The sequence below is a fragment of the Lates calcarifer genome, linkage group LG17 (assembly GCF_001640805.2).
Source record: "Lates calcarifer isolate ASB-BC8 linkage group LG17, TLL_Latcal_v3, whole genome shotgun sequence".
In the NCBI taxonomy this organism is placed as follows: Eukaryota; Metazoa; Chordata; class Actinopteri; family Centropomidae; genus Lates; species Lates calcarifer.
The window spans coordinates 3,430,862-3,451,007 of NC_066849.1; the positions used below are offsets into that span (position 1 = coordinate 3,430,862).

The following is a 20,146-nucleotide window of genomic DNA, read 5'->3' on the forward strand; positions in this document are numbered from 1 at the left end:
TCACATTCTGCATTTAGATTTGCTGCTTGTGTAGTGTTATTGTAGCGCATATTTCCTCCACGGTCTCTAGGGAGCATTGCTGCAGGTCCACAAAGCTCTCAGGCCATGTTAAGTCCCCAGATGTTTCCACGAGTCTGAGACTTCCCATCCTGCTGTAGGCTCAGTAAAGAAGGTGCTGACCCTGGTGACCTGAGCCTGCTTCCATTGGGTGAGAAAGGGCTGCTCCATACTCTGTGCTTCAGGGTCAAATGGTTTGTAGTTTGTAGTTTCCTCTAGTTAGATGTTTGTTGCAAATGACTGTTGAGAAGTGGGAGGGTTTGGGCTGATAGCTGAGTAGATACCTCCGGCAGGGAGGGGTTTGGGATGTTTTTGACGTTTTGCTCAAGGAGATGATTGTGCTTCAATCTTCATGAACGCTTCTGTTGAATACAATATGAGCCGGCTGTTGATTGGTGATTAACATTATAACACTGTTTATCGTCATTTATAATACATGCAGAAATATCTGATTTTTTGGCACCTGATCTGCATCTGTTCATTGTCTGTGTGCTGTTATAATCCCCGCTAAACCTGTAGCCCTCTGCACGTCTGTGTTCCTTTAAGATGAGAGAGGCTTTGATTTCCCCCATCTTTGTGTCACACTGACTGGCATGCTATTTGACAGGTGGAGTTAAAATAGAGAAAATTGTGGATGAAAATTCGTCAGTCTCAATCTCTTGCCCTGGGCTGTAGGCAGCAGAGACAGAAGCCCACTGCTTTGTGTCAAATGTTTATCAAAGGGCCTGATTAAATTGCTGTGTTCAGGGTAACAGCCTAATAAAAAAAAAAAACTGAACTCCCTATACCTTGGCAAGCAGTCCTTGTATGATTGTGAGCAGAATAAAGCAGGGGATATTGAGGTGCCAGAAGAAACCTCTGACCAGCCAGCTGTAAAGGAGGCTGGAATATCATATGCCCTTTGTTGTCGCACAAAAAGAGACGCAGGCTCTGAGATCTGTTGTTGTTCTCACTTTCCTCTGTCTTCTCAATCATTCTTTTTTCTCTTTATTGCTGGAGGAAATAAACCTGGCCCCTTTTGCTGAGGCCGGCTAGCTTCCCCTGGCCATTCCTCTCTGTTTTGTTTCAAAAGGGCAAGGCTCTCGAGCCTGAGCAGTTTGCCCTGCAGTCCCACGCCAGGGGCGATGCTTGCCTCAGCTGCTTCATCACCGGGGGACTGGGCTAACGTCTCCTGACTGCACTTAGCTGTGTTTCTCTGATACGGTCATATCACATCAGCATGGGCACATGTGACATTGCATCTCTTCCTAACTTTAAGCAGTTTGTTGCCATCCACGGTCGTTCTGCTTTTATCTTCCCCTTTTTGAGTGATGTTATGATTTGTTGCAATATTTTCTGGCAGCGCTGCTGCCACACGTTTGTGTCGGATAACAGGGCCTATTACAAGATCTCTCGATCTGGCCAGTTTTCCCCTACAGGAGAGACAGAGAGCTAGGCCTCCCCCTCCCAGTTTTTTCATCCTTACCCTCACATTTGAATTTCTAGATAATAGGCTTTGACTTCTGGCTGCACGTTTATGGGTCTTTTCATGTTATCAGCTTAGCTCATAGCGTGGAGCTGAAGAACACAGACTCCTAGTGACAGGCCAGCCAGTCAGCAAGGCGAGCCTGTCAGGATCTCTCATACACTAATGATTTCCCTTTAGTCTATTTTCTGTCTCATTGGCCGTTTCCTTCAAAAACAAAATTGCTCATTTAAATTCTCATGCCTGGGGCATTTTGGTCTTCAAATATTGTTGGAAAGTGAAAGGATTAGGCAAAATATGCTTTTTTAAAATGTTAATATATTTTCTGGTTCACTTTCTCCTCTGAGGCCAATTAGGGAATTTCTGCTGGCTGCATTAATGTCAAACTGACATCCCCAGCTATAATTACACTGTGCTTGAAACCTAACTTTCACTTGTGGGTAGATGAGTGTGCCTTGCAGTGACACAGAGACTCGCTCTGCCAGCTTTTGATCATTTAATCATTGCTTGCTTTCTTTCACTCTTTCCTCCCTTGCTTGCTGATGATTTCACCTTTTATTCTTTCTGTTGCAAAATGCAGTGTTGTGTTTCATTATTCACTGCCGTATTTTGTGGGGTTCATTAGTGACATCATGCCTCCACTTTGCCTGCTCACAGTAACACAAGGAGAACAGGATGGTCCCTTCAGGTGCAGATACCATATGTACATTGTTTACTCGCTTGACTCACAATTTACATTGTGTTGTTTGCGTGTTTTTGTTTTGTTTTTTTTTTTAAACAGTGCAGGGAGTGAGTGTGCTGTCAGGAAATTAAGGATGGGTAATTCGTAGCACAAATGCACCATGTCTTTGCCAGTCCCCCTTATGCTGCAGTTCTGTGTCAAGACCAGGGAGACGATTAATGATGGTTAATGCTCTCATCATGAATATGAATGCCACCACAAAGTGTATCTCAAACTGTACAGTAGATTTCACTTGTGATTTGGGCTCCTTCTGCCTTTCACTTGCTATGGAACCACTGATATTTCACACATTTTAAAAATCTATAAGGAAATAGTAGATTGACATATTACAAAACGAGTGATTAACCGAATAATTTCCACACTTTTCATAAAATTAAGCTTAAAGTCTAGTTTGCTCAGATAGCTTCATAGTGATATGTTCACTTACATGCAGCCATTTTCACAGTTATACTTTCAGAATGAGAAAAAAAATCCAACATATTTACTTTTAAGTCTGATTATTTTCCAGCAAAAATGTGGTGAAGTGCTGTAGAATTCCATGTTTTAATGAAAGCTTTTGGGGTTTGTGATTATACTCAGACAGTTATCAGGTGTCAGCACCATTTTTTTTCTTCCCAGAATATACAGTAGAGGTGAGGATGCCTGTATAGCTACGCAAACTTCACCACTGATTTGAGATTTCAAGCTGATTTCAGACACCAAATGTTGCTCTCAGATGAAAGCGGACTCTTGTGAATGAGCCGCAGCCCTCCCCATTTAGCCTCCAACAGCTTGACAATTGTGATGCCAATCAACTTAATGACCCAGTGATTGTTTTGAATTTCCATTACCCCATGTTGGACACCATCAATCTGTTACAGTATGTGCTGTTTCTGGCTCTGGGGGGAAAAGAAAAAAAAAAAATCACACAACACTGTTTGACAAAGTGCACACAAGCTACCTCGGCTATTCGTAATGTCCGTCGGCCGCCGCCTCCCCCCTCCCCAACCCCTCCCTCCGTCTTTTCTCCTCGCCTCACTCTGTTTGCATTGTTTTACCCTTTTGCTTGGACTTCAGGTAATAGGAAATGGCACTGACCCCTCCTGATCCCCCCGATTACCTTTGTGAAGCGTGAATGTGGTATGGAATCACACATCAGGAGACGAGTTGTAATTATTTTTGCAATGCCATCAGCACGGATCAATCACTCAGGGAGGCTGCTAGTGGAACGCCGCTCGCAGCCATGGATGGAGCCAGCAGCGACCCTCTTTGACTGACAGCTTTGGTAATTAAGTGATTGTATAGACCCCTCCGACTGTTATAACAACCTTGTCAGGGCCAGTCTGCATTTGGAACACACTCAAATCAATGTGTTCTCCACTCCCTGCATATTTCTGACCATGTACCTCAGAGAGAAGGAGGGAAAAAACACAATCCTATGCAGTGACATTGTTTTCCTTGAGTATTTGTCATGGCAGCATTAAAGGGAAAAAAAACACTTACACAGTGGTGCATGATTTTTAGGATATTTTATTCTCATAACAGACCAGAGATGTTAATCCTTAGTGTGCTAACCTTTGATGAATAAAAGTAGATTTACTCTCCCTCCTGTTTTATCATATTTGGAATTGTATTGCATAGAATAATACTAACCTGCACTTTAAATTGAACTTGAATGTCACATGTTTCATTATTTCATGAGTTGAAATGACGTTTAGAGGTTGGAATAATATACAGTACGTCCATCTTAAATGTCAGAGCACTCTCACGCTGCAACCTTTAATTCCAAAGCTCTTGGGATGTAATTTTGCCTTGAAATTTGATTCCCATCATCACACCATCTTCGTCTTGTTCCATCACGCTGAAATGAAAAATGTTACCTGTTTGCCAAAGGAGAAGTAACTTGTCCTGCATGTGTAATCTGATCACTAATATACTCGTCAAACAGTGTAATTGGTGTGAATGCCCCGCCCCCACCCCTCCCCACTGATGCTGCAACAGAACAGACTCTTAACTTATGATATAAAAACTACAAAAGGCTGTCGTGTCATCAAGAATTTATCAGTTTACCATTTCCTTTAAACCATGTCAGTCGTCTGCTTCATGTCCTGTTATTTAGTTGTCTGAATGACTACACTGGCTTTAGTGTTTACAATTACAGTTGTAAACATATATTAGGTCATTTTAAGGGTTATTAATGTATTTTTCAATAGTAACTCCTGTTCAGCATCCACTGGTGTATAAACACATAAAATGTAACTAACAATATAACATAATAGTAATCATATATGTCTAATATGTTTCCATATGATTACGTATGACGTATTTAGCCAATATATGTACTAATTATATTATCACAGTAATTACATATATTCATTTTGTATTTGATGAGTATTTATTTACAATTACTTCTCCACAGCATCAGCTAATGAAGACCATTAGATGCTGCTGAAAGCCCTCAAAGAAATCCATTAAGTGGAGCTTGAGCTGAGATTTTTTATGTTAAACTTCTTCTTTCTGAGGTCATGAATGAGCCCACAAGCTCAACCATGTACATAACATACAACATGTCTAATCATTAAATATGATTACAGATATGTTAAACTGTGTTATCGGTTATTCATTAACCGTTTATACTGCATTAAAGATGCTTCATAGAAGTTAGAACTCCTGTTTGTCTGATACTCTCACAATGCCCTTATGTCCCATAAATATATTATCATCTGTTATAAAGCTTTTCTCAGCGCTAAAAGGTGGAATTAAGTGTAAATAAAACTTGAAATGATTCTTGGTGAATTAAAAATATTTAATGTGATATGTTTTTTTGGTGCAGACAGTACATAACTTTGTGTTCATAGTCTTCTAAGTTTTTGTTATATTTCACAGTGTACCCAGAAAATCAGGTTGAGTCACTGCAGTTAAGACATAGAGTTAAAACATAAGTTGCCAGTTGCTGTAAAGTTATTTCACTGTTTCTTGATTGACAGCCACATCTAGAGCTTCATTTAAGTTAATCACTGTTGCTTAGTTACACCAACAATAAGTCATTTGCTAATAAATTAGAAGTTGTTTGAAGTTACATTATTAGCTTTTACCAGTAATTTCTGTGTATGGAGTGTATAGGTTCTCAGTCATTACAAGTAGATTTTTTTTTTTAAGTAACATATCTATCATGTCATTTTGACCTGTGACTGATTTGGATGAGTAAATGATGAACTGTGTAAAATGACTCATGATAAGTGCAAACAGCAAAATTAGTTTGTTGTGTTATATTGAGAGAGGAAACCTTGATCAACACTTTAACAGTGTGAGAGTAAAGAGAAATGTTGTTCTGTGTTAGGCCTGAACCTCTGAGTGCTCATCAGAAGCCTTAATTCTCTATGAACTTCTGTGTCAGTTGTTGGAATATCACTGGAGCGGGAAGTCCTGTAACCCTTACCTCTCCTCTTTTCCCCTGTTCTCCAAACCATACATTCTCTCTTGGCTTATCATGACCCCCCGGGAATGACACACACACACACACACACACACACACACACACCAAGATTAAGTGTGTGATATTTGCAGGAGTCAGATACTTCAAAACACATAAGATGTCCGTGTCCCCAGGTGTTAAAATGGTCTTGAAGTCTGGGAAGATACTACACAAAGGTTCATTTTCACTTTTTCCTCCTTACCAGCTGAAGTAAGTCATCATTGCTGAACAGACTGATTTGCACCAGCATTGTTCTAGGATTTTAAAGGATTTGATTTTTGGGATTGTGAAGAATCCAGCTGGCTGTACATTTCAGGAAAGTGAACTGCTGGAGGTTTGACAGCTACAACCAGTCATCCTATATCCTGCACAGGCACATAAAACATTTAGCCTGTTTAGACTTCAATAAATACATTTCTCCTGCTTTACCTATCGACCACCACACATAGGTAACATCTGGGTGATGTAGGTTTGAAAAGTCACAATGATCCTCTGACTTTAAAGTAACTAGAAGTCATGCATACCGTTAGTCAGGTTGTCCTTTTAAAGCTTTTAATCAATATAATCCTCTGACCATCTGTCAAAGACAGCGATGCTTGGAAGAGATGATTCTCCAGCCATTTTCATATTACAACAATATGAAGTAATAAAAGCAGTAATTTAACAAATTATTCAAACTTGCCTCACTTGTGTCTAATTTAAAATACAAATACAATTTGGTTTCAAGTTGTAAAAAACCCAAACAAAAAGAAAACCTATTAAATTGCTTCAGATTTACATGACCATTCCACAGCATGTAAGTCATGCAGTTTCAGTTTGAGCAACATGTTTTAATTACTCAGCATATTAGATCACGTGACAGGGATTTTTGTCAGTAGCTGTAATAGATAACAAACTCAGTTTTGTTCACTTCATAAGTAACTTTTGCTTTTTTACTTTTTATGATACATTTAAAGCAGGAAAGATTAAGATTGACGTCGTAAATTCATTTCTGCTGTCTCATGCGTAAAACATGCAGTTGTATCAAATTATTATATGAAAAGAAGTTATTTATATATTTTCAAAAAAATATAAAGATTTTAAAAAATCAGCTCAAAAGCACTGCACAAATATTTTTTCTATTTGCATATTTTGGACCCAACCAGTCATTAATTGTCTGTCATCTGTCCTGATTGGATCCTGCTTTTCATGACGTGTCACGATGTAATTTTAAAAACGAGACCTCTAATCCACTCTTGTCACAAGGCAGTGAACGCACCACATGTATATTTTACAGCGAGGATGCGTTTCTCTTATAAACAGCCGTAAACTTATTTTATCTTTCACCGATAAACTCTTGGAAAAACTCCTGTTTGTGTGTGTGAGCGCACCTCCGGCAGGTCCAGCCTCCTCCCCGCGGTGACTGACGGTCTAATCGCGGGGTGTCTCTCTGTAAACGCTGCAACTGTGCAACCTAAAGGTCGCCAGCGGTGAAGTGACAGCTTACACGCAAAGCCGCCAAGAGAATCAATATGGTGCCAGCCACTATTACACTGTCCCATCATCGACCATCAGCTGAGGCCAATAAGACGATAGCCTAACTGGTAGCATTCAATTTGCTCCTGCGGTGCCTTAAACCTAATAAAGCGATTGATTGTTCCTGTTTTCAGCTGATGAACAGCCCGCGTGGCTCTGCACACATTGACTGACATGTTTAAGCATCGCTTTGATCTGATCTGAGCGATTTGTAGGGAATAAGGTTTAGAGGAGGCCTGATTACAGGCTGCATGTGGACGGGGTGTTGTAATTGGCTCTGACTGTGGAGATAATGTCTTTCACATGTGTGGCATGTTGCTGTTATGATCTTGTTTCTGTGTCTGTCGCTTTTTCTCATTAATGTCTGACTGGTTAAACCTGACCTCCATATTCATTTAATATCAGGTTGTGTGAGTGAAATGTGAGGTGATTCGCAGTAAAGGGCAGCCGAGGCCTCAGTCTGCTCATGAACTTCACTCCTGCAGACTCTGGCCTCGCTTTGTCGCCGCCTTGTGCTCAGACTCTGTCTGCGTCTCAGGCGGGAGGAGAGGAGTCCTCTGCACAGACCCACGCTGTTAGACAAATACAACCTGCCCTCTCTGCTACATTTCAGTTTAAATGAACGATTAACCTTTAATTTATTATGTTTAATGTATCATACAAAACAGACTTTTTCTATTTTTTAATTCCTAAGATTACTATTAAAACAATAATAATAATAATAAGTCATTCATTCATATAAATCTGTGAGAAAAAAAAAACAATCAACAGTAAATATTTGAGCTCATGTGAATAGTCAAAATATAAAAATGTTGATGGGATTTTGCTTAAAAACGTTTGAATTATTTATAAAAGTTGAACGTTTTCGTTTCCTGGCACAGCCATGTCTGAGATTAAATCCACGAAAAACAAGTTAAAAACCAGACATACGTTATTTTGAATTAAATTAAATTAGTTTTTTTTTCCTACAATATTTAAAATACGTTTCTTGAGAATTAGTTGAATCCAAAGACCAACAAAATAAACCTAAATACATGATTAATAAATAAATAAATAAATGTATTTTAATTGACAAAGCCCCTGAATAGTAATAATAATAATAATAATAATAATAATAATAATAATACAATTAAATGAGCAATTAAATGAAGAACAAACCTACAAGTCCGGATGTCTGTGCAGCGTCAACAGCAGCATGAAATCTTCCTCCGCCTCACATCAATAATCATCATCAGCAGCATCTTCATCATCAACCTGCTGGAGGAGAAGAAAAAGAAAATAATAATAATAATAATAATAAAAGCTAAAGCCGCTCTATGATTCATCCACAGTGCGGAGGCTGATGTGGAGGAAGAAAAATCCATCTGAAAGAAATAGCACAACACACGTCCGACAAAAAATGTGGGGCACAAGCACACATTCACCTTTCTATGAGAAGTGGCGTTTCCCATCATCCGGAGAGTCTGCACACACACACACACACTCGCTCTCTCTCTCTCACACACACACACAGACCTGCAGCCTTTCTCTGCAGACACTTTGTCAGCTGAACGCACCCGCACTTTTTCCTCCAGATCCTTCAAAATCCACGTCGGCTGAGGAAAAGTGCTGAATTTTTTCCTACCTTTGAACGCTCATTAGCACCTCATAATTACTTTACTAATTAGGATGACATGGTTATTAACTAGATGCGCTGTCATGACAGTCACCACCACCACTCCTCCCCGCTCCTGGATATATCGACCTTGCGGCTCTCACATTATATCCATAAGGGTGGATGCCATCCGTGACACCGAGACCATTTCTCAGGGCGCGATCCTGGCCTGCTTTCCACCTTTTTTTATTTTCAATTCAAAATCAGGTCTGAAATTTGACAAAGCTAAAATATAGCAACAGTTGAGTCTTTTAAACTATTGCAGCTGATGAGATTTTAAGAGTTAAACAAGATCAATTCTGGAAAAAATAAATCAACTTCACTGAAATGTGGAGAGAAAGAAAAGGTTTATAATTCATCCTACCATAGTGCTGGAACTGCTGTTCTGCCACAGAGGATTTTTGCCTTTTAGTTATAGACTTTATCAAATTATTTAGAGCTCTGAAATGTTTTTTTCTCCCTTTTTTATTTCCCACTTCCTCAGTCTTTTCTGTCGCAGCTGAGATATTTCATATAAAATGTTTCCAGCGTGGCCTTAAAGCGCACGCATGTGTTTTTTTTTTTCCTCCTTTTTTTTTTAAAGAGCTGTACTAGAATTAAACTCAACTCAATGGTTGGCTTGAACTGTCTAGATAAAGAAACAACTCCCTGATTGGTGAGGTGCCGGAGCGGTCAGGATGGAAGCCAATGGCAGCAGGAGGAAGGTGGAGGTGGGGGGTGGGGTGGGGGCGTTAAGAGGGGGGAGAGAGAAAAGGCGTCGAGTGTTTATTATAAAGGAGAAAATATTAATTCCCCCTCGCCGTGGGCCGTGACGTCAGTATAGGAAGTCATTGTAGAGCAACACTGGAGCGATTAGCAGCAAAAAGGGGGAGCCTGATGTCGAGGAGTCAGCCCTATGTATATCTCTCTATACGCCTCAACTTTTAACACAAAGTTCAATATCCAAACAGAAAAAGGGACGTGGACTACGCAGACCCACACTTTGCTTTTCCGCATTTTCACTGAATGTAACATCTTGGACCATCTGAGCCGCCTCTAAACGTGGATTTTGTTTGTCTCCTGGGTTTATTCGTCAACTCTTTCTTTTTTAATCTTCCTTTTTTTCTAACTCCGAGTTCATTTAGCTGACTTTCTTCTGATTCGCACCGGAGGAGAAGCATCATCACTGTTGTTATGAAGACTTCTTCACTGCTTTCTTAATATGGAAGGATCCAGCGGGTCGAGTTTTGGAATAGACACTATTTTATCCAGCGCCTCTAACTCTGGTAACCCCGTGCTAATGAACGGAGATTTTCGGCTCGGCGACAGCAGGACAGCGGATTTCAGGAGCCAGGCGACCCCTTCACCATGCTCGGAGATAGACACTGTGGGAACAGCCCCCTCGTCCCCCATCTCGGTCACCATGGAGCACGCCGCCGATCCGCATCTGGTCCAGGACAGCCTTCAGCAGCATCACCACCATCACCACAACAACCAGCCGCAGAGTTTGCCGCTGTCGCCTCAGCAGCAGCAGCCGCTCGCCGGGGCCGGCTGCGCCCCGAGGACTGCCACCTCCTCGTTTCTAATCAAAGACATTTTGGGCGACAGTAAACCGCTGGCAGCCTGCGCACCTTACAGCACCAGTGTATCCTCACCCCATCACACGCCAAAACCAGAAAGTGCCACGGCTCCGGACGGCTTCAGGCCCAAGTTGGAACAAGACGAGGGCAGAAGCAAGTTGGACAAAAGAGACGACATTCAAAGTGAAATGAAATGCAACGGTAAGAGCAATAAAATAAATAAAAAAACATTATTTCTCATGTCATCTCCATGTAGGCTGCATGTTGTAGGTGTTTACTGAAAATGGAATTCTGTTTAATACAGTTGAGCTACAAAATGTAGCCAACAAAAAGAGCAGGGATGGAGCAAGAATAATGTAATTAACATACACGTAATAATAATAATAATAATAATAATAATAATGATAATGTTTTACAGTCTGCTTCTTTGTCTTAGTTTCAGCTTCCTTTATTAGTCTAATAGATGTGAAAACAGATGTAAGCCTGGTGATTTTCCCCGGTGCGCGCGGGGCCTCCCTAGTGGGTCAATTAGAGAGATTATTGTTCTTCCTGGAGGGGGGATCATGGTGCACTGAAAAACAGCTACAAATAGAGATGGATTGACATATTGATTTCTCGTTTTCTGAAGCAAAAGAAGAGAAAAAAAATCAGGTGACAAATAGTACAAGCACATTTCTTTTATCGCTTTGCTGTTCTGGCCACACGTGTCTGTGAGCAAGTATTTGGACAAGTTGGTGAAAGTTTGACAGGGTGCATGGAGACTCTAGGCATACACGAGTACCGGTGGTTATTATTTACTTGTTTTACTGGCTCAATATTGAAAGGAAGACTTGGTATAAAAAAAAAACATTCTGGACAGTCAGAGAAATAGTTTTCATGTAGGCCTTCGTGTTTAACCACTGGTCTAATCCCTCCGCCTTGTTCTGTGTTTATAGGGACTAAAGAAGAAGGTGACCGGGAGATCTCCAGTAGCAGAGACAGTCCACCGGTGCGCACGAAAAAACCTCGCAAAGCACGGACAGCCTTTACCGACCACCAGCTCAACCAGCTGGAGAGGAGCTTCGAGCGACAAAAATACCTCAGCGTGCAGGACCGCATGGACCTGGCCGCGGCTCTCAACCTGACAGACACACAAGTCAAGACCTGGTACCAAAACAGACGGTAGGCAACCATCATCATTATCATTGAACTGCAGACACAACAAACACAGGCAGACAGACAGACAGGACCACAACAACAACAACAACAACAACAACAACAACAACAACAACAACTACCCAGCAGAACCTTTGTTTGGTTCTGCAAAAACTACTCTGTATTAGAGCAGAATTAAATCCACACTGGACCCCCACTTTATCCTGTCCCATTCAGCAAGAACTTTATTTTACTGAAGGTGATGAATTCTAATTCTAATTCATATTTTACATTTGACAGGCCTGTGTTTTACTTAGCATTTCCGACCTGTGCAAACCCAGTGGATAAGTCTACAGAGGAAACATAAAGGGGAAAGACGTTACTGTAATTGCGGTCACGGATGCTCAACATTTGTAGTTTGAAATTAAAAAAAAAAAGAAAAAACGTATTTTATTTGCTGAATAAACTGAATCTGACATTATGACAAATTCATAATGAAGTTGTGTGTCATGTCATGTCAAGGTGCATTTTGCAGGGAAAATAACAGCCATTTCACATTTTCTGAAAACGTCAAATTTTGTTCAAATATTGTTGCTTCGGTTTCCAGCTTCATTAAGATCTACTGCTGACATTATGTTTACACAGTGCATTCATTTACATTTTTTCTCGCATTATAAACTGTTCTTCCTGTTCTCCTCGGTGTAACTGCTGAAATGTTCTTTAGTTAAAAATGACTCCTCCGCAGACCGTTATTAATTTCCTGTAACTTTTAGATTTTAGCCGCTGCTCCTTCAAAATAAAGGTTTGCCTTTATTACAGAGCGCATATATTTAGCGGCTGTTGTACAGGTGTGAGAAAAGTGGGTTCAGATAGGTTTATCATCAAGGAGACTTCAGACTTGTCTTGATATTTCCTTTTTTTGCCTAATTAAACCTTAACCATAAACTCCTGGCTGCAGTAATTAGGCCTCTGCATACCAATTAACGGGCCGTTTGGGGAATTAGTAAGAGAGCGAGGTGATTAAATAATTCATCTGTTGTATTTTGATCTGATTTCCAGGACGAAGTGGAAGAGGCAAACGGCGGTCGGATTAGAGCTCCTGGCTGAAGCAGGAAACTACTCGGCCTTACAGAGAATGTTCCCGTCGCCCTATTTCTACCACCCGAGCCTGCTGGGCACCGTGGACAGTACGACGGCAGCCGCGGCGGCCGCAGCCATGTACAGCAGTATGTACCGGACTCCTTCCACGCCGCATCCCAGCCTCCAGAGACCTCTTGTCCCGAGGGTGCTCATTCATGGCCTTGGGCCGGGGGGGCAACCGGCACTAAACCCCCTCTCTAACCCCATGCCCGGCACACCTCACCCGCGATAAGAAAATTAAAAAAAAAACAATTTAAGACGAGAAAAGACGGTGACCAGAAAACCTGGTTGAACACGTGATGTGAGTAACTGCATCGGAACCACATTGCAGGACTTTTTCTCCCCTGTCCCCCCTCCCCCCCAAAAGACCCATTTAAAGACATTTTACAGAGGTAAAGGAGGTATTTAATATAGGCCCAGATAGCCTAAACCCAGTCCTAAAGACACTGCTGTCCGGGCCGAGACAGACCACAAGGACTGCTCATGTCTGATTGTTTGTTTGTTTGTCTTTTGTACAAATACACTTACATTAGCAAATAAACTTATAAAGTTTATTAGATGGAGAAGAACGGAATGAATAAAGAAGTAATGATACTAATTGAATTGCAGATGTTTCTATTGAAACTCGAGTTTAAATTTCATTTTTGAAGCAAACTTCATGCAACAGGAAGAAAAAAAACAAAAAAACTAGAATCTGTTTTAACCAAATAATTAATCGATGACATATTATGGATTATAAATTGGGTATTGGATCAGCGCATTTATCTGAATAGTTTCATAGAGATTGTTGATTATATATTTTCTAAATTATGAAAAATGTTATTCAGTGGCTTTTTAGTAGGATTTTTGAAATATAAAAACATGCTGTATATATTTGAACCTACCATGATTTTATGGCGGCTGACACATACAATCTCAGCTCGCCATGTTTTTAGGCTGACATAATTTTTATGACATATATGGATCAACGTAAATAATTTGCTATAGGAGCATATGGTGTTTAAAGTGGAGGATATTTAATTTAGTTTTAAAATAGTGGTCACCGACCTGAGGTCAGTTTCCACGCCTTTAACATTTCTGTTTACCAGCACATATACATATGGATGCGCAGCAGCTGATTGGTGGCGGGATGAATGGTCTTGATGATGAGTCGGGGTATACTGGGAATGTGGCCTTGGCTTAGCAGCTGTTCCCTGGGAGCACAGCAGACAATAAGCCTGAATTTCTCAGCGTGAGCGATCAGGCGCAGGATCAGGAGAAGAAGCCTGAAAAAAAAAAAAAAAAAAAAAAGGAAAATAATCTGCTCGGTCTCAATAAGCAGGAGCTGTTGGTGAACTTGCTTCAGGAAGTTTTGAGGGAAAATAATCTCTTGTGATCTCAGTGCACGTTATGGTGTCTTTAGATGCCATTTAAATTTTTGCATCATTTTTTACATCATTTGCATTTTGCATCATTCCGTTTTAGCACCTTACTAAAAATCCATTTTTTATTTTTATGTTTTTTTTTTGTTTGGTTTTTTTTTTGCAGTGGGCTAAATTCTGACTCACTGTGATCCTACGCGTTTGTTTTCTCTGTAGATGCTTATGTGTTGCGGCGAGATGCTGGTGCAGGAGCAAAACTGAACAAACACAGCCCCGGACTGAAATTAAATGTTATCAAAATACTTTGATTTTATTTAGCCTCCTATAAGCGCGCACCCCGGAGAATATGCCGAGGAGGCGCTTCGTGTGAATTAGTGCCTCGGGGCTCGTTTGTTTGGGTTTCTTTTCTTTGAACCAATTTCTTATTACACTGAGCTAAGCTGACCTTTGCTGGTTTACAGAAAATGAGGAGTGCATACAAACCCTCGGTAGCCATGCATATTTAATTTTTTTTTATAGATATAAAATTCTGAGATCTCCGATTGTTTTTGATTTTTTGGTTACTTTTTTTTTTTTTTTTTTAACTCTGGTCATATTAGGGCAGGATACAGATTTTCTTCCAAGCAAAGCGGACATGTGCACATATACAGAGCCCGCAGACAGCCAGAAACATATGACAGCGGTGTCACTTTGCCAGCAGAAGCAGCAAACACAGGCTTAAGTTTAACTGCGTCTTAATACTGTGTGCACATGTTAATGTAGCCTGTTTAAGCCGCCTGCTTGTCATTCACTGCATGGTCACTTCTCTCAGTGATTTAGTGCAGAACAGCCCCGCTGCTCTCACTTTCTGCAGCCTGCATTCAGCTCCCTGGACCGAGCCTTTAAGGACATATAAAGTCAGTCAGTGCGTTTTTCCCATTTAACCAAACTGCTAAAACAGCGCCGGGATTATTGTTGGACTCGAGTGTTCGCAGCACAATTATGGCGCGCTCCTCATACAGTATGGTTCAGAGTAATTATACTAAATACAATATCCACTCTCATTAAAGCTCGTTGTTTATGGATAATTGAGCGATACCACATCAGGGTGCAGAGGAAGCGTTTGGAGAGCGGGGCAGTTGGAGGATGAATCGTTCTCTTCTTGGCCTTGTACGCAATGGGAGATGATTGCGAAAACAGCCGTGGCCTATATCGCCACTGTTGAAAAATATTAGCCTACCATATTGACCCTACAGCTTCTGCCCATTACTGCAGTATAGCGCCGACGCATGTTGTTCATATGCATGACTTCTGCAGCATTATTTATTTATTGCACTCTGCGGGTGGGAGGGGTGGGGGTGCCGGCGGTTGTGCGGGCTGTTCCAATTCATTAATAATAGCCTAAGCCATACAGCAGCACTGAATTAATAGGCTGCTACCATCTCATGCTACCTGCTAATTTTGGGGCGTTTACTACAGTCAGATTTTTGTATTATTATTCAGTAAATTCGTAAATTTATAGCACAAACAAAAGCAGCTGAGATCTCTCAGTCAGTTTAAACTGGGCCACACTGAGTCTGAGTTAAAGTGGCACCGTGAGGCTGACTGGCATGATTTGCATATGTGATGGACTCAGTCAATGGCAGTAGAAATGTGAAATTATTATTATTAATATTATTATACTTTTGATTCGTTTTGATGAGGAAAAAAATTATAATGCGAGAATATTTTTGAGCGATAAAATATCTTCAAAACCCTGTCCTGATAGAAATGAAACCTGATGATATTATTATTAGTGTTATTAACAACTATCTCTGAATTCGCTGCTGAGGCCAGTTTTGGTGAAGATGAGCAATACTTGAGAAAACACAATCACTGGTGGAAAAAGGGCAGCAGACTTGAATAAAGAGGATTAGGCCTTTCTTTTACATGGCGCATATTATCCAGAACAGATGGGCTTCAGAGAGTCGTTTTCTTCTTCTTCTTGCCTCGAGGAACCTTGTTGGGCTCTTTAATTGCCACTTTTTCCAACTGATGTAATGGTGGGATATCTTTTTCATTACAATAATGAGGTAACACTTGCTCTCCTTGGCCTCTCATTATCACATCTCCTACATCACTCACTAAACACAAATTTAACCCCCCCACCCCCCACTCCCGTTCCCCCCAAAATCTTCGCGCTAACTTCTCCTATACATCTTGCACACTATTATCAACAGCTGCTGTCCAGCGTTCCCATGCCTGACTGTGTGTTGATGCGCGTCGCAGCGGTCCTTTTCATTAGGGAGCATACAGGAGAATTTAAAGCTCTGCATAATGAGGCTTTGACCAGCAGCGTTTATTAGCCAGATCACATTTTCAAATTGTAAATTATAGCTCCTGTTGGAAATAAACATCAGATGGATACATTAGGGTCAGGCGCTGTGCTGCTTATTTGCCACCAAAACACGTGCAGGCATCAAGGTAGTGCAGACTGATCTTAGCCTAAAACACGTAAAAGGATGTGCTTCCAGTTTTTCCAATTTCAAAACCCTAAATATACAGTAAGTGTTAGCGTCTGCCTGCAAGACAATGTAAAGATATGCATATATCTAAACTATTATTGTAGGAAATAAATACACTACACATTGTTCCATTTTCAGCCAAATAGCACGGACACTTTCGGGAGCAACCTCTTAAAAATAATGAAAAAAAGGGAAACTCTTTTGGCATTAATTAGCATTTATTTTAGTATTAATGTATATGCTGAAACATTTACAGGTCTGATGCAATTTTACACTTGCTTATAGAGGCATTATGGGTCATTAGAGGCTGATGTTTAAGCTTTACCCTGCTTGAACATTACACATATTAAATGTTTAATTCTTTATATGGTTCTTATTTTTAGGTATTAAAGCTAAACTTGTTAGAGCTCATTAAAATAAATCACTTATCATTCCTGACAGCTTCTAAGCACAGACTGATGAATTATGCCAAAAATGCATTTTACTCTGAGATATCTTATTTGTTTATATTACATGTCAAATCACATACAATTGAGCTAAAATTAATTTTCTTTTTAATTATTGTATCACTAATATTAACATATTTTAACTATGGGCTGTTATAAATTTATAACAGTTTATCCACTGTTGTTTTGTTATCTAAGATATTGAAATGTGCACAGATACTGAGCAACTGAATCACAGTTTTACTTATGTGCACAGAGTTGCCATTTCCTCTGACCTGGCAACATGTTACCTCCAGTCTCTCTGTGCTGATGTGGACAAACAAATTAGTAGCAGGAAGTATTTGTGATAAAAAGTGTGTTTTAGCTTTCTCTAACTAAAGTTTGGTTGTTAAGAGCAGTGAGTAACCAGTGAACAGACTTGTTGACATGGAGGCTGTAAGCCATCCACTCGTCATCTCATAAACACCCACCTCACAGCTAAGCCTAGACTAGTACGGACATCTGCAACAGTCCCACTGAATGATGCCATATAGCTGCGACATATCATAGTTTAAATGGCCTCATCATTTCAGCAAATCCAGCCAGTTTCCCTCTCTCTTTTTGTCAAGTGACAGGACAGCTGATGGCAGAGAAGCTCCGCTACCTTTCAAGTTTCAACCAGGCGCCGTCACATGCGACCGCACAACCAAGAAGAAAAAAGTCTGTCAGCAGTGATGTCAAAAGCTTCAATTTTTACAGAGCAATTAGGGGTTTCATCACAGCGGAGTGATGTCAGGATTCATTACGGCTCAGCAACAGCTAATTGCTTCAAGGTTAAAGTAACAGATCTGACGGCATTATATTTTAAGTGACAGACTCAAATTCTGGTGGTGTTTCACAGAGCACAGCGCTGACATTAAGGGAGTGTGCTGGAGAGGATGGGGCTGAGAAGCCACTGAAATTATTGCACATTAGGATTGTGATTGGTTGGAGCAGCAGTAACTCTAAGGAACACACATAGGTATTGGTGTTAGGGTCTACCTGTGTGAGGGGAAACAAAGGACAATGTAACATGCACTTTGCAAACATCCTTTCAAGTACTTCATTCTTGGATTGTTTCTTAGCTCTTGTGGTTGTTAAGTATTGAGCTAACAAGGAAAACTATGGTTTCCTGCTTGTATCACTAAAAGCTACGTACACAATCTACAGCACTAACTGGTTTTGCTTGTGACCCCTTATTATGAGGCCTTATCTGCTTGCACCCACTCATTGTAGGTTGCACATCTACAATTTGGGAGCTGTTCTACAGAGCAGTGATTGTCATTTCTCCAACTGTCTCAATAATTTTAAAAAGCCTGAAAGGTCAGTTACAGTATTTCACAATAAAGAAGGAAAGATAGAGCAAAAAGTCAAAATAATAAACAGAATTTAGGCTTTTCTTATTTCCCATTTGGCCAGCCATCTCGCAACCACTTGTAGGTGGTCCTTGCTCACAGGATTTGCAATGTCTGGGCGTGCAGTACGCCTGTCTGAGCACCAGCAATAATTCATATTTTGACCACTTGGGGACAAGGGAAACGTGTTGTGAACACAACACTGGCATATTATTAGTTACGTTGATGTGGCTAGCAACTTAGCAGACAGTTTATTTTTATTTAAATGTCTGCAGACATGAAGCAACATTAGCATTTGGGCTTGTGTTCCAATGGCCACTTAGCAAATGTAGTGTCCAAAATTCACTCTGATTTTGTTTCCATTATTGGACTCCGCTAACTCCTAAGGAGAGTATCTGCCTCTTTAGTTGCTAAAAGCACCACTTGATCAACCAGTAAGCAGCTAACATTGTCTGGTCATTTGCCCATTTTGTGTTGGGCAGCTAGCTTTAGCGTGGTTTTAGAGCTTTTTCACTGAAAACAGCTTTCATAGTGCTGTGGCCGAAGAACAGCTCTATGAGAGCCGTGAGACACAACCAAAACAGTACAGTTGCGGGCCTGACAATCAAAACAACGAGCTGAAAACAAAATACTGTGGGACTCAGGGCAACTGCAGGCATTTTCTGTGGGTTCATTAGTACAAGCAACCCTTTTCACATATGTAGTGTTATCTGATCCATTAATATAATATAAAATATTGAATATAGCAGCTTTAAGACAAAAGTGAGCAAAGTCAGCAGAGAACTCCAGCTTTAGTCAGGGCTAAACTAGCACCCTTGTATTTAGTCCTTTTTTATATAACTTAATGACCCAATTTAAGGGAGAAATCGAATGTATTTGAGCAAAATGAATTATAGATTGGGGCATCCATGCCAGAGAGCTTCTGGAGTCATCTCTTTTCAAATGAGCAGTTGTTTACCCTTGGCTTTTTTTCTCCTCTTAAAGTAGAATACCTGATCCTTTGAACTGATTGTTTGTTTAACTGCTGCTGGGAATCAAGAATCCCTGAGGTCTGAGTAAGTGTTGATCTAAGGTTGGATTTGAAATAGCCTAATGAGGAACTCTTTGGATAATTAGTGATAGCTGGAATGCTTGTGGATAATTTGAGTGCTTCGCCACCCTGTATGAGCAAGACGACGGGGAGGAGGGCGGATGATGAAAGAACCGAAAGATCAGGGTTAATGAAAATTAGCATGTCAAGTTAGTCCCTACCTCTGTGTTTTTTTTTTTCATTTTCTTTTTTTTTTAATCTTTTGTTCTTCTTAAGATGCGTTATTGTTGATGTAATGGAACAATTAGCAGTGTAGTTCATTGCAGGGATAAGGTGCTGCTGGGGAGGACGGCTGCTGCTGCTGCTGCTGCTGCTGCTGGAACTGAAACTAACGCTGTGGTAATTAGAGTCAGGGAGGTGTCTAGTGGTGAGGTCCAGCAGGAAATGAGGAGGTGACAGTGGGCCTATGGGGAGGAAAAGGCTGTCCCCCTTCTGTGCCCACTCGGTAGTCAGTGGGAGACCACAAACAAGAGCTGTGCCCAGTTCAGACAATCATACAAGTTTGGACTGGTCTGGACTAAACCACCAGTAATTCAGCTTTTGATAGTTTTCACGGTTGATCCATCATGTACGGGTGTTATTGTGTGTGCAAAGACACATAGCCTTGATTGGTGTTAGTAAAGATTTCATCTTTTATAAGGCAAGAGTTCTCATTTGTTGTCATTTGTCATTA

At 40.6% G+C, this 20,146-nt stretch overlaps 1 protein-coding gene across 1 annotated transcript; it reads left to right on the forward strand.

Moving 5' to 3' along the window:
• Positions 1-9,700: 9,700 nt before the first annotated feature.
• Positions 9,701-13,309, forward strand: barhl2 (BarH-like homeobox 2). Its single transcript, XM_018669822.2, has 3 exons — positions 9,701-10,647; positions 11,382-11,607; positions 12,640-13,309. The coding sequence occupies exons 1-3, from the start codon at positions 10,089-10,091 to the stop codon at positions 12,950-12,952; spliced, it is 1,098 nt and encodes a 365-aa protein (XP_018525338.1). The 5' UTR covers positions 9,701-10,088; the 3' UTR covers positions 12,953-13,309.
• The last annotated feature ends 6,837 nt before the right edge of the window (positions 13,310-20,146 follow it).

Excerpts from the sequence above, each read along its gene's own strand:
- barhl2 (XM_018669822.2), top strand. The coding sequence starts at position 10,089 with ATGGAAGGATCCAGCGGGTCGAGTTTTGGAATAGACACTATTTTATCC. Across the intron at positions 10,648-11,381 it reads AAGTGAAATGAAATGCAACG|GGACTAAAGAAGAAGGTGAC; the intron begins GTAAGAGCAATA and ends CTGTGTTTATAG. Across the intron at positions 11,608-12,639 it reads ACCTGGTACCAAAACAGACG|GACGAAGTGGAAGAGGCAAA; the intron begins GTAGGCAACCAT and ends TCTGATTTCCAG.